Below are 18,163 nucleotides of genomic sequence, written 5' to 3' on the forward strand. Positions count from 1 at the left end.
AGATAAGATTAGGGCAGCCTTGAGACTCGACTGAAAGAGAGCAGTGAAATGTGATTACAGACGCTTTTGTGAAGAGGGACCACTAAAGCACTCAAAAGCAGTGATAACCAGATTGCCTTGTACCTCCTGCTAAATTGACACAGCGGCAGCAGATAATTACTATGAGTCCTGAATGATGTCGTATTGTATCGTACATGCAGATAGTGCTCGTCTCAGAGAAAATCGCTGCGCACCGAGACCTAAATACGGGCTGAGTGGACAGGGACAGATGGTCTGATTGATAGCACTGGGCGGTTTCCAGCAGGAAAACTCCTGCGCGTGTGTTTCTGTGCATGTGTGTGTGTGTTGTAAAGTCTGGATGCCACAAACCAAACCTCAGATCAAGCTCAACTTGCGCTCGCCTGCAGTTTCAGCTGGATTTGTTTGCTAATTCAATTTCATTACATCGATAGCAACAAGGTAAACAATAGCCCAGTCGCTTACATGGTCCTGTGGCCAAAAACAACCCCTGCGTGAGAATAAATCAATACTTTGAAGCTACAGTACTCTGAGCAGAAAGCAGAGCACGATAACCCCTGCAGGGCGATGGGGGCTCTCAGGTTTCGGTATGCAGGTGGAAGTGCCTGTGTAATAACAAGAAACGCAAAGTCTCTCTGACAGACTCCTCGCTACTGTCTAAATATTTTGACTTTATATAGCAGATTTCCTCACCGGCTCTCCAGCCTTGGGCATCGAGTTCTTTCTGTAAAAAATGCAACGCGCCGTCAGAAGACTGAAGCACACAGCGCACCCTTTATGAGACTTAAATTGCTCTGATGGAAAATCAAAAGTGTTTACTAGTTAAGCAATGCAACACAAAGAGGGCTCAACATTTCACTGAGCCCACAGTGAGGCTGTGAGTCACTCCACAATCTGAACAGCTGCCGTGTCAGGTGTTAACCGTTCCAGCTGTGTTTCCTCCCATGACGATACAGCGGGGCTCTTCTCACACCCAGTCATCTTAACCACAAACACACACACTCACTTCCACTGTCAGAAAGCTGATACAATGAATCAAAGATTGTAGTCTGACTTCGGGCACTGGCGAGTTGACTGAGGTTACACACACTGACAGGCCTGCGAAATGAATGGCTGCGCTTTCTTCTCTGAGGGAAAACCGTTTCAATCGCATTTCTAAATTAAGTATTCTTTGGCTGCACGTCAGCGGCAGACCACTGGGCTCCATATCAAGTGACACAATGTTAACCTTTAACTTAATCCAAACAAATGTCAATTATTACCTCTAATTACCTCCCAGAAGATCACTGTTGACATGTAAAGATGAAAAATAAGTTATTTTTATTAATAAAATAATCTGAAAAGGTTTTGTTTGTTTAATTGATTGGTTGTTTGATGTGGTCATGAAAATAATGAAGAATCAATCGTTAACCCCTGCAACAAGTTATAGCCAGTCAACACTTGCTACAGTATTCGAAGCTGCCCTGACCAAAGCACGTCTAACCTTAGGAAACACCTAGACAACGAGGCATCAACATCTTCATCAACATCTTGATGTTATTACTCAGCTGGTTGGAGAAGTTATTGTTGGAGATAACTGGGCTTTTTTCACTGTCATGGTTGACATTATCGTTATTACATTCGTTGCATGTGTAGATATCGTTATTACTGCTCCTTTTGACAGCACAGTATTGGACAATATATTCATAAAAAAATATCAATAACTGATATTCCATCAGTTTCTACATTTCAGTCCAGGTATCCAGATTGAGTAAAATGCACAAATTAAAAAAAGTTTCTCAGTCTGCTTCCAGGTCTTTGAACAGCTGCCTCCTTTGAAGCAATTAAAATGATATTTTTTGTGATTACAGAGAGAGTAACATACCGAAAAAAGGTACCAGTGGGTACCAGTATCTGTTCAAACGTGAACAGTACCAGACCAAGTTACACTGTACTTCGATGTAGAAAACCTCTACTATCCAACATCTGCTGGTTTTGCATTTCGCAGGCAGAAATGAACCACAAACTTGATATTTGCACTTGAGATCATCAAGATCATACAGGAACCTTCTTGTCAAAGCAATTTTACCAACAAATGGCATGAAAGCGTATCATGAATAAAGAGGGGCTGTGGCGAGACAAACATGGCTCCTGTGTCCCACTGAATGTGTGTAAAAGCGGGAGAACGGGAGCAGAACAGAGAACGAGCGATAGAGAATGCGAGAGGGGGGCGTACTAGTGCAGTCCCTCATGCCTCCTGCTCTATGTACAGTGCTCATTCATCCCAGTCTGGCCTCCTCCAATCACAGCGCAGCGTTCCTGCATGCGGGGCCTCCCAGCAGCATGGGGCCTCCACATGGCCAAGTCAAGTGCCAGGCCCACTCGCATGAGTCAACAAAGCGAGCAATAAAACTAACATGGGAGTAACACGGGAGACCCGAATCAGAATCTGTTCATTCACGCAATGAATGTGCAGGAATTTGTGCGGGTGACACTGAGACGCTGCACTGGTAGAGTCAAGGTTCCCAGTATGTAGAGGAAAATACAGGACAACACGGTCTAGAAACGCTCCCTTCTTACTCGGCACGTACATTTTTAATGCTCCTGTGCAAGGATCGGGGTTGAGCATCTCACACAAGGTCAGGATGATGAATGAGACTGCCATGTGACACTAACCTGGTACACGCACCGAGGAAGGGTACACTGCAGTGAGCCGGCTCTGCATATTATGCTCACGCTGGGGTGCTCGACAATGACATTTCCCCATCACTGATTTGAGAGAGCTGTGCTGCGTTCTTTGACTAATATACTGCGTTTTAATGAGAACTAAAAGCTGCGTGCGCTCAGTATGAATGCACAAAATGATCGTTCAAAGGATTCCTAAATGCGTGTGCTGTATGACGGTGACATGTAACGAGAGTAACCCAAGAATGAAGAAGCTGTCTAGTGCTGCAGTCCTTTGCCTTCTATTGTTCACATGTGAATTTCCCTAACCTGCCTCATCTCAGCAACATGTGCTCATCAATATACCTTCATTTTAAAGCTAAACTACTGCTACAATGTACCCGCACCTTCTCACCTACATGGCTATACCTTTAGTGCAACTCCTCTGCTCTCACGTGATCAAGCAGAGGGCAGGGAGGAATGAAAGGAATGTGAATGCATGTGAGAGTAGCCAGACTGCTGCTTCTCCCTCTCTCTCTCACACACACACACACACACACACACACGCATGCATACAAAGATAAAACTACAATGGTAGAATAAGGTCAGAGTAATGAAAACAACGTGTTGACAACATGTCAGTGACAATTCAAGTTGTACAGAGTTTACTCTCTTAGAAGAGAATCCAAAAAGTCCAATTCTATCAGGCGCTGCCTCTCTATAACGTTCGGTAAGCTTAGAAATATTGCTGCAGCTTCACTGATCAGTCTGATAATGTTTACATAAAGATAATGCTCAAGGCTACCAACCCTGTCAGTGAAGACGGCGCTTTTGATAAAATCATGCGCTGGGATTCAAACAAGGTTATGATTAGGCCTTGGACTGAGGTTAATGTTGTTTAAGGCTGCACGCTTCTTCGGAAAATATTCTGAATACCACTTTTCGTGGAGCTGTGACCCTACTCTGAGCATCAGCTTGAATGAAATCACGTCAAGTCATCAATTACAACCTCAGTGACCTAACAACAGGACCGGCAGGATGAAAGGGCACAATCCAGATAGCAGAGCTAACTTGGAAACATTTGATATCTGTGTGCAACTGAGGTGCAATTCAGTGTAACAGCTGCTATGAGAGAATATCATGTCTATGTCCTGTAGGGCATTCCCTGTAATGTAATGCTCTGCCGCTTTTAAACATTGGCGTCATCTGAAAAGCACCAGCTTGTTACATTCTCTACACGGCTCAGGTGTGAACAAAAGCAGACACGCTGCTGGTGGAGGCACGCTCGCCATTACAATGCTCTTACATTATAAGTGACATTGTGTGCTATGTGCAAAGCGCTCACAAAAGAGGTGACTCATCTCTTGAGACTGACTAACACTGTTGACATACTGCAGGTGCAATAACTTTTTAAATGCCGATATCTTGAGATTACGCGTAAATTATAACGTTATCCCAGGATAACAACGGTCGTTATCTCACCCGTTATATAGTGAAAGTTATTCTTGAGATAACTTATCATGAGAAAACAACTTTATAAGATTCATGAGTGGACGGTGGCGTACACAAACCGCTCTGTGGGGAGTTTCTACTTGAACTTTTTGTAAACTTTTGCCATTTGAATGTTTTACCCATTCATTTGAAGTGTATTGACAATATCGCTACTGTAAGGATAGGTGTAGCAATAGTATTATTACGTAGTGCTTGTTTCCACACTGACTTTTTAAAGTCAAGAGACACTTGTGAGGAGTAGACGAGCGAGAGTGTCTGTTCTGTCTGTGATAGATATACAGTACAACACCCCAGACTTACTTCTTACACAGGTTGCAATGGTCCGCCAACACACGATTCAGGTGCACTCAATAATGCATTTCAATTTAATTCCTTAAGAGAAATAGATAAAAGATATAGCCACACTTGACAGGATTTTTAGATGCATGTGCAACCAAAACAGCTGCACCCTGAGGCACTAATACAATAACTGTGTCATCAGCTAAAAATGCTTTAATCGCTCATTCTGTGTAGAGTCCGGACAGAATGAAACAACCGGCTTTTGACTGTGATCAAATCAAAGCACCTATAAACCTGGTACAACTTGAATTCTCACTGACAGTTGACTGTTGCACTGATGTCATTTTGGTCATCTGAGGAATAATATATAGATGTAAGAAAATAATTTTTACTCCCTAATATCGGCATCTGCCCCCCAAAATCCAGTATCAGTCAGACTCTAACACGTAGCGTGTCTTGTCCGGTACTCCAAATTACTGTTAAATCTGTAACCTTCTTGTTGTGATTGAAAAGAGTCCAAATGTACTTTTCCATGACTGAGATGTGAAAGCCAAAAAGCCATTATTTTCCTTCGAAAGTGTTCCACCCCTCAAAAAAGATCATTATATAAAACTGCATCATATTGAAATCAAACGAAAAAACAGAAAACGAAAGATGAAAAGACATAAAAAGAACAAAACCTCTGGAAATTTGTTTGGCTCATTATAGTGTGATAATCTGTCAAAGGCTTTAGATGGAAGAACGTACCAAATTCAAACATTAATTAATTCACTTATTAGCTCACAAGGTTTTACTTTCAGATAGAGGCCTTGCTTTTCACGACTGATAGAAAGCACTGGCAAAATAAATTCAACACAATACTTAAAACATCCCAAGAGAGCGAATCATTTGAATCCACAGCATACAAAATTGAGCTCAAGACTTCCTCTCCTTTCATACAAACACTTCTGTGCCTGAGATTGCCTCTCTGGCAGCATGAATAGGCGCGCACGGGGCACCATAAAAATCAACATATTCATTGCACAAACATACCCAGCTGAAACTCAGCCCAGGGCATCTTTAAATAATATGCATCCTAATTTAGCATGGACTCTCTGGGGAGGGGATCAAGATGCACTCACAAATCGCAGTTGACACACCCACGCTTACACACAAGCGAGCGGGGCAGGCGCACGGGCTGAACGCACCTCGGCAAACACAAACACGCACACACACGTGCAGACACTTAATTTATCGCTAATGTGTACTGAGCAATTCTCCAAAGGCGCTGCTGCCCGACGAGAGTCTCACGAGATCTGTGTATGTACAGTCACACCAATACTGAAAGTTTGGGCAATAAGTTTGGGCCCAAACAACCTTAACAACAACAACCTGGTCATTAAAAAATAGAATTTACATAAGCACATTAATTATACATCAGTTAAATTAGAAAAGCAATTACATTAAGTCATTAAGGAGGTGTGTTCTCGATGATCTGTCGATTTGTTACAGGATGTGGATGAAGCACCACAAATACAGCCCACACAAACATATTTTCTGATGACCTCGAGGCAGTAAAGGCCAAAGCCAGTCGTTCTACAGACAACATACGTCCCTCTACAAATTTGATGTTTATTATTCTGTAGCTGCCACTATACGGGAGGTTGAACAGCTGGCCCTCCGGTGTAGACACAACAAGCTGGAGCCGAACACAGTTCAGGCGGAGTTCAGCAGGAGAAATGAACAACAATGCTTATTGGCTATTTCCAAACCACTTGGTCCAGAATACAAAACATCGATCAGCCAAAACATCGATAATAACATTGATCATCTCATTACAATGCAACATTCTGCTAGGTACTGCGGGGTCCTGGCACTCATGTGTAATTCTTTGTCACACTGCTCCAGACCAACTTCACCCCATGGTGGCCCCACCGTAGATGGGACTCCGAGACATGGACACGAGGCCCCTGGGCCTGTGCTGTGGTGTCTGTTATTAGGGCTTGATGGTGGTGGTGGATGCTCGATCGGATCGGGACTGTTGGATTTCTGAGAGCCATGTCCCCCACCAGAGAGTGCTCTTGCCATGAGGGGAGTACTTGGTCTGTAACAGTGTTTGGGACGGCAGTATGGGTCAAGTGGCATCCGTATGAATACCAGGACCTAAGGTTTCCCAGCAGAACATTGTATTGTAGTGAGATGATCAATGATATCTCCTTTAAGTCCATTTTATGTTGGGGATGATGGCTTGATCACAGCTGTCTGTTAGATTTTTGGTCCGTACATTGAGAGCCACTGACCAGTCCTTCTGTGTGCAAGCATACTTGGTTGAAAACTTGACAGTAATTCCAGTTTCACACCAAGTATGAAACTGTAGAATGAAGATCACCCTCCAAAAATACCACAACATCACTGGTGTACTGATGCCTTGTGGACTGGCGCCACAAAATCAGATCATTACACAAAAGCAGTTGACAGGAAGAAAGTTTGTGCCAGAAACCAAGACCGAGCTTTAAAGGAGACTTTAAAGCCGCTCTTACCACCAACCTAGAGTAACATGAGCAATTTGTTCGCTGCCTGCCCAGAATGCTATCTACTGCATGAGAGATAGTGTAAAGAAGTGGATGGGGAAGCAAATCAAGCATCCAACATCGCCAAAGACAGCCAGGACTTCTATTAAAAAGTGTGGCTTTAAAAGAAGCACCCAATCAGATGCTGCCTTGTTTCTGCTGTAATTATTTCACCTTATTAGCTACAAGAATAGAAGGAAGGCTTTGTTCTGACTACAGCTTTTCTTCCATTTTCTATGGCATTTTCAAGCTGCTATGATTAAACCGAGTGTTTGAGTTGTCAAGCAATCAATTCATTACGAACGCACACATTTCTGCATTTGTGCTGTGTGCTGTTTTAGACATCACCCCAGTCTTTTGACACTCCTAGCTTGGAGGCAAAATAGGAATTTCTTGCCAACACACATTTCAGAATTTCTACAGTTAGCCATCATGCGATTCAATGTAGCACAGGTAAGACTGTCATGCAGGTTGTCATTCAACTTTACTGCAGTCAGTGATGCAACATTTGAAACAGTCATACCCATGCAGGGCTCCAGGGCGCGACTATTTTGGTCTGACACGCGGCCAAAAAACTCTCAAGTGCAGCTTAATTTATGTAACTGTGGCACCGGTGTGCCTGCTATTGAGCTGGTCAGAATAAAAAATGTAGCCTATAAAAACATTTTCCCCCACTGGTGCCTCCATGTTCAGAAAAACGCTGCAAAAGTGCCTTCTTCTATTCCCCTATGGGAGATAAATCACGATTAAGTGCCCTCCAGGATGCCCTTCCATTGCCCTTTCTGCGCGCTGGAGCCCAACTGCATACAGCTGGTGCCCCTTGTTATTTCTTTCGCCCCTGCCCCTCAAACATTTTGAATCTGCCACTGCGAACAAATATTACCCTACGGCCATATTTTCCGTACATTATTTTGTCATCTTATAGCAGAATTTTATGTAACGTTCCACCTGTCCCCGGTCCAAATATGCCTGTCTGTAGGTAGAGAATCCAGTCTGCAGTCCAAATACTGCAGACTGGATTCTGTATTATAAACTTTTTATCTCAAAATGAAAATTGTGACTCAAAAACGATCGTGCACTAATTGTGAATTATGTCACAATCGCAATATCTATCAGAATAATTTCCATTTTATCTATTCACAAAATCGTACAGCTGTAGTCAAAATGCCTTCTTGAGTGCAACTAAATTATGTGCTGGTGCACCTTAATGAAAAAGTTAGGCTCACCACTGCAACCAGTCTAAAAAGTTAGTCTGGAGCCCTGCTATGACTGTGCTGCATACTAAAGTTTGTGCATTTTGTGGTAAAACTTGCCTAATAACCTGGTTTAGACCTTTATAATAAAGTGATATTTGTAACACGTCAACCTTACTGGATTCAAAATATCTTGGTCTGACAATGTGCCAAGCCGCAAATGTAACCCCTTGTGTAACTTTACATCTGCATGATATTTAAGCTAGAGAACGGACTTTGCCCTAGAGTACCCTGGTGCAGTGTGTGGAATAAATGGTTGACTCAAAAAAACATTTGCCTCCCACCACCATGCCTAACTTTGCACAGGGTCACATCAGCACTGGGATTCCTACAGGCTAATTTTTCCTCGGGTGTTCAGTCAAAATATTAACTTTGTGTGAAACAAGCTGCAGAGATGACCCCATCTGACCTGAGAGTATTGCAGGAATAACTGTAGTTTGTTTGCCGTGAACAGTAACTCTGGGACTAGATGTTCAGTTGTGTTGAGTTGTCCGTAAATTTCACAGTAAAAGAAAGTTATTTAATACCTCTTAGAGCTGAAAGTGAGCAGAGGTACACAAATGTGAGGTCAAAACAAGCTAAAAATAAGACATCAACAGCGTGGTGATCTCAATGGGCTGGATCACGGCCTTCACAGGTGTGTCGAGAACATGTGAGCATGCTGCTTATTTTGATACCTTTCTTTAGAACAAAGGTCACCACAGCATTCACTCATCTAAACTGGGTTACACTGTGTTCAAATACTCAAAACCCTGTGCTCTGCCGTTTGTCCCCTTTCATGTACGTTTGCAGTGGAGCACATTAGCTGTTCACTTCAGACTGCGTTCTCAATTTGACCGAACAACTTACCATCAGAATTGCAAACAGGGGACAGAAATTAGTGTAGTATTATATCTTCTTAATAACGGCACATCACACTGCGCTGCTCCAGGGGAATTGCAGTGTAACAATGTGACTGTGTGGGTTTTAAAGCAGACCTGTTATGCTTTATATTTTATTTTTTTCCCTTTTTCGTCGGTGGTTCGCTCTTGTGCATGCGCCGACAGAAAACACTGCTCGTCACTGAAATGCCTCGTCAGTAGTGTCACCTTTTCGAGATGTTGCGACATCACAGTTCATCATCATGTCACACGTTTGCGTAATTTATGCCTTGCAGCTAGTACGGCATGTAAGAATTGATTTGGCATAGCTGGTCTGTTGTTGTAAGCGTTGCTGGGTCAGGCATGTGTGAACTGACCAATCAGAGGAGACTGGGTATTTAGGAGGGGGGGGCCTTAAAGAGACAGGAGCTAAAACTTTCAGACGGAGGGGGAATACAGTGCTGCAGCACTGGACAGTAGGAGAAAACTGCTGTGCTTTTTGAGCATTTAAGCATGTAAACCTATACTAGTAGTAACCCAAAATAAAATTATGAACCTGAAAATGAGCATGATATGTATCCTTAAGATGGATGGTTCAGAAAAGCATCATGTGAGCTCAACACGAACTGGTACAAATTAAATGACTAGGAGGACTGAGAAAAGAGAGTCAATGCAGGCCATTAGGCTGTTAATACAAACAGTTTTCACATGTGACATAGTCAGTGTAGCGCCAACGCTTCATCGTGCAACCAATGGTGTGTTTACAGTTTTCTTGTGCCTATAAAAAGGCCAAAGGCGTTACAATAATCACATTAATTTGCTCATAAAGTCTTGCAGGAGTGCAGATGTTTCATGTTTTCTATGAAGTCCATTAATAACTGTGTGCACAGTGAACACACAGACACTGCGAAGCGTTAAATGAAGCTGACATATTTTCATTTGATCTTGAGCATGGACAAAACAAGCCCTTTGTTTGTGGATGTAGCACTGGCCCTTGCCCTCAAATTCGCCCCACCAGCACCCGCCAATTCATCCCTGTCCCAGAATCCCCCCCAGCCCCCCACTCGCCAGCGTCAGTTCCCACCACTACCAACACCCACGACATTCATGCTCCACTTTCTGAACCCAGCACAACGCACACGGAGAGAACAGAGACACACTCGGTGACTGTGTTGTTAGCTGATTATTTAGTAATAAAACATGATATATACTAATCTGCTCATTTGATCGTAAAGCATGACGATGCCGCTGTCAGTTTTGCAGAGCGTGTGAATACAAATGTGGCTTCTGCTCTGAGGCGAAACACTTTTTGATGACAGCTCTTAAATATTTCAATGGATTTAAGTCGAGCGATTTGCTTAATGTTCTTTTAGTGACTTTATGAATGTGATATTTTATCAATTCAAAAGGCTTTTGCAGACAGCGACCACATGTCAAAAGTGTTTGGCACCAAGTCTCAATGACAAATCTCGCAGTGTAAATAAATCCGTTTCCTCTTCACTCTTATCGCAGACAACCTCCATCACAATCGCCATTTACCTGAGACAGATTTCATCATCGGGATGTGATCGCCCCCAGTGTGGCACTCACTCTCCTGTCAGGAGGATCTCAAGGGGAGTAATCCCTTATTCTGTCTCTGCTGGAGCCGGCAGGGCACGGTAATCTAACTCTATATAAATTGTATCCTCTGACCTTCTAACACTATATCAGATGGGAGTCAAGGAGGCATACCTATAGTCTCCTCCCTTTAAATGCCTTTATCTGCATAATTGAACAATGAATAATGGAACTTATACGATAAAATTACAATATGTCCCAGAGCAGGGTGGCGCCTACCTGGATGTGCATACAGCTCCTGATATACTCATTCCACCACCCATGATTTTTCAATGCCAAAGCACAGCTGGTGCACAAAAATCCTCTACTCCTCATCTTTGTACTGGTAGCAATCACTACGGAGCATGTTATACAGTACTGGAGTTGCAGCAGCAGCAAAACCATGATCAGGCGATCTTCAGACACAAGAGAACGATAAAATACTGTTGAGTGAGACAAAAGGCTGCGGTAAGCAAAGATCTTTCATCTATTTGTAAGAAAGATTTGTGCGTGCAGATGTGGTGCAGGAAAAGAGACAACACCTCCCGAGTATATGTACTTTAAAATTGGACAAAGTGTCAGTGTGAAAGCTCGTGGAAAATAATAGCTTGTGTGGCATCCCCATGGGCAAATCAACCAATATAGATATCGGCGAAATATATTACATTAAACATTGTAGACATCGCAGGCAGTCAGAAGTAATCACGTGTGACGGTGCCTGTTTTCTCACAAGGACATGTAAAGAATTGAACTGAAATTAAGTTAAGCTCTGCAGCAGGTGTTTGTCAGGAGGCTTTGTTTGAAGTGAAACCTGTTTTATATTATGTTTAAACTCATACTGTGAAGATATGGGGCACCTGCCGCACAATAATTGTGTGGCAATTCAATCCAGGGCTGCAAATAACAGTCATTTGAATTAGGACACGAACGCTGGTCTCCTGGGAATTTGTTGTTTTTGTGTCTGAACCTAACCAAATCGCAACCGTTTGACAACGTTAATAACGATCCCAAAGTCATAATAAGTCATAACATGTGAGATGTTTGTCAACACGCTTTATTTTGAAAGTCTAACTGGACTTGGTATATTACGTATTGGTAATGGCTTGACCGTGTAAAGTCTTATTGGATGTTACACATAATTTATTAGTGGTACCTTCACCATGGAGACCTGCACGTGCAAACCTGACACTAGAGGGGTCTGTAGAGTGTCACAGTGTGAAGTTCAAAGGCCCTGGCACACCCATCAGCCATTGTTAGGGGCTGTTGGTGAACGTCTGTGGTTCTGGTCAGTGCTGTGTGTCCAACACCCTTGGCATTGGACGGCCCTTTTATGGTGGCTTTTTGGCTGATAGAGCATGTTTATTCAGTGGTGGCTCACTGGTAAGAGAAATCACTCTGATCGGCGAATCAGTGCACGAAAAGAGAAACAGAAAAAGGAAGGGGAAGCCCCTTGAGTTTGTCGCTGCAGTATCCACGATTTCACAAATTTAGTGCAGTTTCTCCTTGTAAGAAACGACTGTATTAGCGAGAGTGGTGTCAAAAAATGGTTACGGCATCAGAGCGGAGTGGTACCTCCTTTCACGCAGGCGCAGAACATGCAAGCCATGAGCACCTAAAGGCCACTGACCAACCTGCCGAGTTTGACAAGTTGGGAGTTAGAACGTTGTGTACGACATGTAAAAGCTCACATTCGAGACGCTGGAACCAGATAACATTTGGTATTTCTTCATGAAAACCCAATGAGACTATCGCGAGACTATAGGTGATGATTCATTTTCTGAAGTGGCTGTAATTCAAACTGTGAAAACAAAACAGAACTGGATAAATGATCTGCTTTCGGGAGTCAATTTAATCGTACCCTGATTATAAATGCCACCTCTTGGAGATCTTAGTCCGAAGAAGGCAAATATCAAGTCTCTTTCTCACACACACACACACACACACACACACACACACACACACACACACACTCAGCCCCACTTGACTGATCCTCATGAGGCTGTTAACAGATTAATGCCAGCCTGTAAATGCTTCCTACTTCAAACTTGATGCAGCCATGAACATTTCACCTCTTCGCCTTCACATAGCTGGAAAGCAGAATCCTGCAGCTGTGTGAGAGTTATTACCAGTGCTTTTTTTTTTTTTTACATACACAGCCTGATGACTACCGGTTTGATTTCAGCCCTACTTCACTCCCTGAACATCTGCACAAAGATAATGAGGGTAATCTACTAATTACACCATCTTGCTTCACTACATCACTATCACTCCCGTTACCTCCTCACCTGTAGCTCCTGATTTCACGCAGAAAAAATCATCTGTGCGTAAAAGAAAAAAAGTTTTCAGAACAGAAATGCATGGCAGGTTCACTGTTTTTCATTATGTTTTATCTGCTTCTCCTGGTCCTGGGGGGCATTTAACCGTGTAACCTCCACTGATACGCTGCACAGGTCTTTGTCATGTAAATCTTGCGGCCACTCTTTCACCCACTCGTCGCCGCCTGTGTGGGCAGACTTTCCTCTCCACGACCAGCACGCTTCCTTCTCTGGAGCCACCAGCAACCATGGGAGAAAACCAAACTGCAAACCGTGCGACTTTCACCCTCAGACCTCTGACACATTGTTCATCGAGTTTATGAAAATCATGCACTGATTCAGACGTCTCTCTGATGACACCATTGAAGCTGCTTGTTCATTAAAATCCTCTCTCTCAACTCTCTACAGCAGCAGACGTCCCGTGCGCGCACACTGTTATTAAAATATGTGTGTGTGGGGGGAGTTAAGAAGAGCAATCAACACATTCTGTGCTTTCCATCCACTCTTACTGAAACACCAAGGCCGAGCCCATACGTCTTCATAACGAGCTCCCCCCCCCCCACCACCATCCCCTGTTTGATCCCAAACTTCCCCCAAAAGAACCTCCGTGGCCGCTCCGTGGCACCATTCACGCAGGAGGGGGGCTACTCCTCCTCGGGAAACGTCCTGCAACTTCGAGCCTTCCTGCGCGTCCCGAGAGAGAGACACCCATGAAGTAGCCTAACACAAGCCTCATACGCACCGGAGAGGCCACACGGGGTGAAACGCAGAACACGGAGGGGGACACTGCACGTACCGTGCAAGGTGCACATACACCCCAGCGGCTCCTTTATCGCAGCCCACTTATGGTCTGAGTAACTGCACTTTAGTGTAACATGAGTGGCCCGCTGCCTCACACATGCACCCCCAGTGAAAAAACAAACACACACACACACAAAAAAAACATGCAGATGATTCAAGTGAGCGCTTTACCTTGCTTGGATGGACCACAAAACAGCGAAAGAAGACAGAACAGCCAAATTGTACTCTCCACCGCCATGTACAGCCTTTGATTTCCACCAGTGGGGCAGCAGCGTACGTCTATACAACCAGCTATACCGTTATAGCGACATGCATATGTTGGAATCCGCTATTGTCTCCGCCGGTGCGTAAAAGGAGTCAGCGTGGATGTTTCGCTCTCTTCGCCGAACAGTCGCCGGGCTCCTTCCCGAACAATACGCTCGCACTAGTCGGGGGAGAGCCGTGTCTCTCGGCGCTCCAACGCCATGTTGCGAACGAATGTTAAGTGTGTGTGTGTGTGTGTGTGTGTGTGTTGGCTGCTGCTGCTCCACACACAAACGCATGAACGCACACGCGCACATACGCGCGCACGCACGTTCACCAGACACTGGCTGGCTGGCTGGGCTCGTCGCTGGAGTCCTGAAAAGCTGTCGGCGATTCTAACACACCCCTTCTTCCTCCCTTTTTTGTGTGTGTGTGTGTGTGTGCGTATGTGTGTGTACAGTCCAACTCCACGCTTCCCCACTAACACTTGGAAGATTCGTTCAAAGCGGACACGCCGTGGAAAACACTCACCACATTTGTCACAATATATTTTACCCCAGGCGCCCTCTCCGTTCTCTGTCTGGAAAGATGAATTCGTTAGGGTAATGCCTCATTCTCCGCCGGAGCGCAGCGGATCCGCACATGCCTGTTTGTTTTATTTTATCCTCGTGTGTTTTCGCTCTCTAATTATGTGTGTTTGTGTGTTTTAAATAAATCCGCTGACTGCCTTGGCGAGGTCTCCCTCGGATAGAAGAGTCTTAATCTCAGCGGGACGATGGTCCAATAAATAAATAATAAATAACGCGTGGAGAATGGGCGCTCATCTGTAATGACTGCAAATGTGTTGCCCTGGATGAACCCGGCGATGGAGACACTCCTCATGTTCAGCAGCAGGCACACATGTCTCAGTGAAGAAAAAAACCCCGCGTGCTCTGTCTCAATTAAGTCCATCAAGGTGTAGTGTGTTGTCTTCACCTTTTGTTTGTGCACATGCACGGATGGACGCTTGTGTGTGATAAAGCAGGTCTGGGTGAAAAAAAAAAAAAAAATGGAGAGAAGCACATGTGCTCTCGGAGCAAGAACAGGCAGGAGGAGGAGGAGGAGGAGGTGGTGGGTATGAAGGAGGGGTGGCGTTGGTGGTGTGCATCCCAATCAATCAACCGGCTCGCCTCCTGCACTGAGTGCTGAGGGACCCACTGACTTTTGCACATAGCGGGAGCCAGCTGGAGCCCAGCCTTACCCAGAGCAGACAAAGACTCGCCTCGTGCAGCACTCTCAGCATCACTGATACCAGCAGCATCCCCACATTCAACCAGAGCAGGAGAGGAAACACACAAAGGCCTTAACCAGTCACATATACAGCCGTCAATGTACATAAAAGCTGGCACTTGTTAGACTGTAATGAACCAAGCGTTGTACTTTGAAGTTTCGAAGTGCTACACACACTTTTATTTTTATTTTTATGTGACATCTACTCGTAAATTGCCTTTCTGGGATGAAAAACAAAGCCTATTAAAGATCATCATGGAGTCATATTGCTTTATTTGAATTGAAGTGCAACGTTTGTGCCTTCAAATACAGCCTCCCTTTTGTTTTTTGATAATGGGTTTACAGCATGTAGGAGTGGAAAGCTTTATGTTTTGCCTACACCATGGAGAAGAAAGACAGGCAATCACAAAAGGCAATAATGAAGGAGTTCCCTTTGGTAATAATATCTTGTCTGGCCAGATTTTCTCGTCTGAGCGTATTAATTTAATGCTGATATGAGATTGATTCGGGGGCTGACGAAATGAAATGGGATGGATGCATTTCCCAGGTGTCTGATTAAAGCAAATGCCCGGGCCATCGGATTATGTGATTGCATTGGAAAACTAATAGCACTGCTGTGTCCTCTGTGATTGTGGTCAAGCTGTAATTTCCCGGCTTTTCCTTTTTCCCTCCCCGGCTCCCGTAAAAATAATGAACACAAACTACCAGCTGCTTGCAAATCACTCTACAAAAAGCGCTATGATCCGAATGCACAGCCTTAGTTCAATTTTGACATGAAATGTTGGCAGCTCACTATTTTGCTGGCGTTTTGGCCGCGAGCCAGACGAGCAGAAGTGAAATGACTAGGTGCTGATCGGGTGGAGTGTACGACCTGCTCCGAGACATGTTCCTAATTATGAGTAACCTGATTCCCTTAAAAACACAATCCAACTGAACATGCTGCCGCAACAGTTGAAACCCCATCTGCAATTTGTTACCCCCTGACAGACATGGCTGGCCGTGCACTCTGGTTGATATGTATTATGAGATTGGTGGCTCTGTGATTGAACACGGCTCTCTCATTACCATATTTAAAGCAGTTCTGTACAAGATAAAAACAATGTGCTCCAGGAATTACAGGACATCATTCCAGCAGGCACAGTTTTTCTATTCCCAGACTAAGAAGGATCGCCAGGATAGTCAAAGATAGAGCGGGCCAATTGCGGAGAAAATTATTTACACATTTGATGGTCTGCCCACCGAGACCAATTAGGATGGTAAACTTGTCTGGCTCGAGTCAAACAGCAAGAGGTTTTAGTACTTTCTCTTGGCAGTAGGAGATAGGTTTGTGTCGCTGTTTTTCTTTGAAAACAAATTAGATTTTTCTGCTACAGACAATACTGTAATTGGTTGGCGAGGAGCTGAGCAACTCTGCTGCAGTCCAAAAAATGTCCATCTTAGTAACTGTTGTGTTTGCGGGGAGATGAAACGCTTTTCTTAAAATAACTGCACGAGATGAGATTAAACACACTTGTGTCCTGGGCTTCAAGAATATTTTTGAATCAACTGAAGGAATGCAATCTCCCTTGCCGCCATGCTTATCGAGTTCAGCGACTTCATGATCAGTGATTTCCTGGATTCATCAGGTGTTTTTCTGGTCTTTCAGCATCACACACCTTGATCGTTATACCTCAGCTTGTGTCCAGGGTCCAGACTAGCTAGCTACATGCACCACGGTCCTCCTGCCTTGATCAACAGATCACAAGGCTCTCTCTAACCCCACCTATGGTGATGTGACTCCTCTCCATCTTGCCCTCAGCCCACCAACCGGCCCCTTGTACTCGGTGAGTTTCCAAGTGATTCAAACTCAAGAACGATATCTGCTCTCAAGGTGGTGACTGTGCTATGATGAGGGCAGTGTTGTAGTCAAGACCAACTAAACAGAGACCAAGTCATGATCAAGACCAAGACTGAGTAAAAACATGGTCAAGTCAAGACTGATCTTGAGACTGGATCAACACTGGATGAGGGAACTTGAGCTGTTTCTCCAGATCCACCAACAGCTGACCTAGCTGAGGGACCTGGGTCCTAACTGCTGCAGCTCTGAGGAAGATGATGGCCTGTTGTAGGGGCTCTGTTCAAGCACTGATTGATTCTGTAGTTACCTTCAGGACTTGATCATGGTGCCAATTGTATCGCACATCTCCTTGTGCCCTGGGACAGCAGTTTAGGACATGCTCTAGGGCTCCTTTTTTTGCACTGCAGCAGCCGTGTTGGTGTCTAAGCTTTACCTCATGTGTGGAGATTTGACAGAATGTTAATGCATGTCGTAAACCTCGTGGACAAGGATTTCAATCTGGTGCGGCTCAGCTTTCCAAAGCTCAACCAATGTCACCTTCCTCTCCAGCACATTCTCCCATCATGTCCAGGCGCCCTGCTGCCCTTCTGCCACCATCCTACCCGACCTCTCCTCCTCTATCGGTACTCTCACTTCCCCCTAAACCACACAGCTCTTCCTCTTCTCTTTGGCAGTGTCAGACTGAAAAGATCCAAGCCCTGCTCTGTCTCAAGTCATCACTCCCACAAGGAGACTTGACCCTGCCTGTTGAACAGCTTCCATTGCTTTTCATTTCCTCAGAGTCATGTACACCATTCCACCTTCGGGTCAATCTATTTCCTGTACTGCAACAACTCGTTTGTTCTTGTCACCTTGAATTAATCTTCCAAGGATCGGAGTGGATGTTGCAGCTTGTTGTTATGCCTAAAGTGCAATATTTCTCATATCCATACGCGATCTTCCGAGGTGAGAACTTGCTTTCCTCTACAGGGCCTCAGCTGTCAAGACT

The 18,163-nt window shown here is 44.4% G+C and overlaps 1 protein-coding gene across 1 annotated transcript in view; it reads right to left on the reverse strand.

Moving 5' to 3' along the window:
* Nucleotides 1–14,268, reverse strand: part of igdcc4 (immunoglobulin superfamily, DCC subclass, member 4) — a 58,183-nt gene extending 43,915 nt beyond the window's left edge. Inside the window, exon 1 of the mRNA XM_084366834.1 lies at nucleotides 13,998–14,268. Coding sequence (XP_084222960.1) covers nucleotides 13,998–14,064 — 67 coding nt within the window. The 5' untranslated portion in view covers nucleotides 14,065–14,268. The remainder of the gene's footprint in view (nucleotides 1–13,997) is intronic.
* Between the last annotated feature and the right edge of the window lie 3,895 nt (nucleotides 14,269–18,163).

This window comes from Pagrus pagrus (assembly GCF_965226575.1).
Source record: "Pagrus pagrus genome assembly, chromosome: 1".
Classification (NCBI taxonomy): domain Eukaryota; kingdom Metazoa; phylum Chordata; class Actinopteri; order Spariformes; family Sparidae; genus Pagrus; species Pagrus pagrus.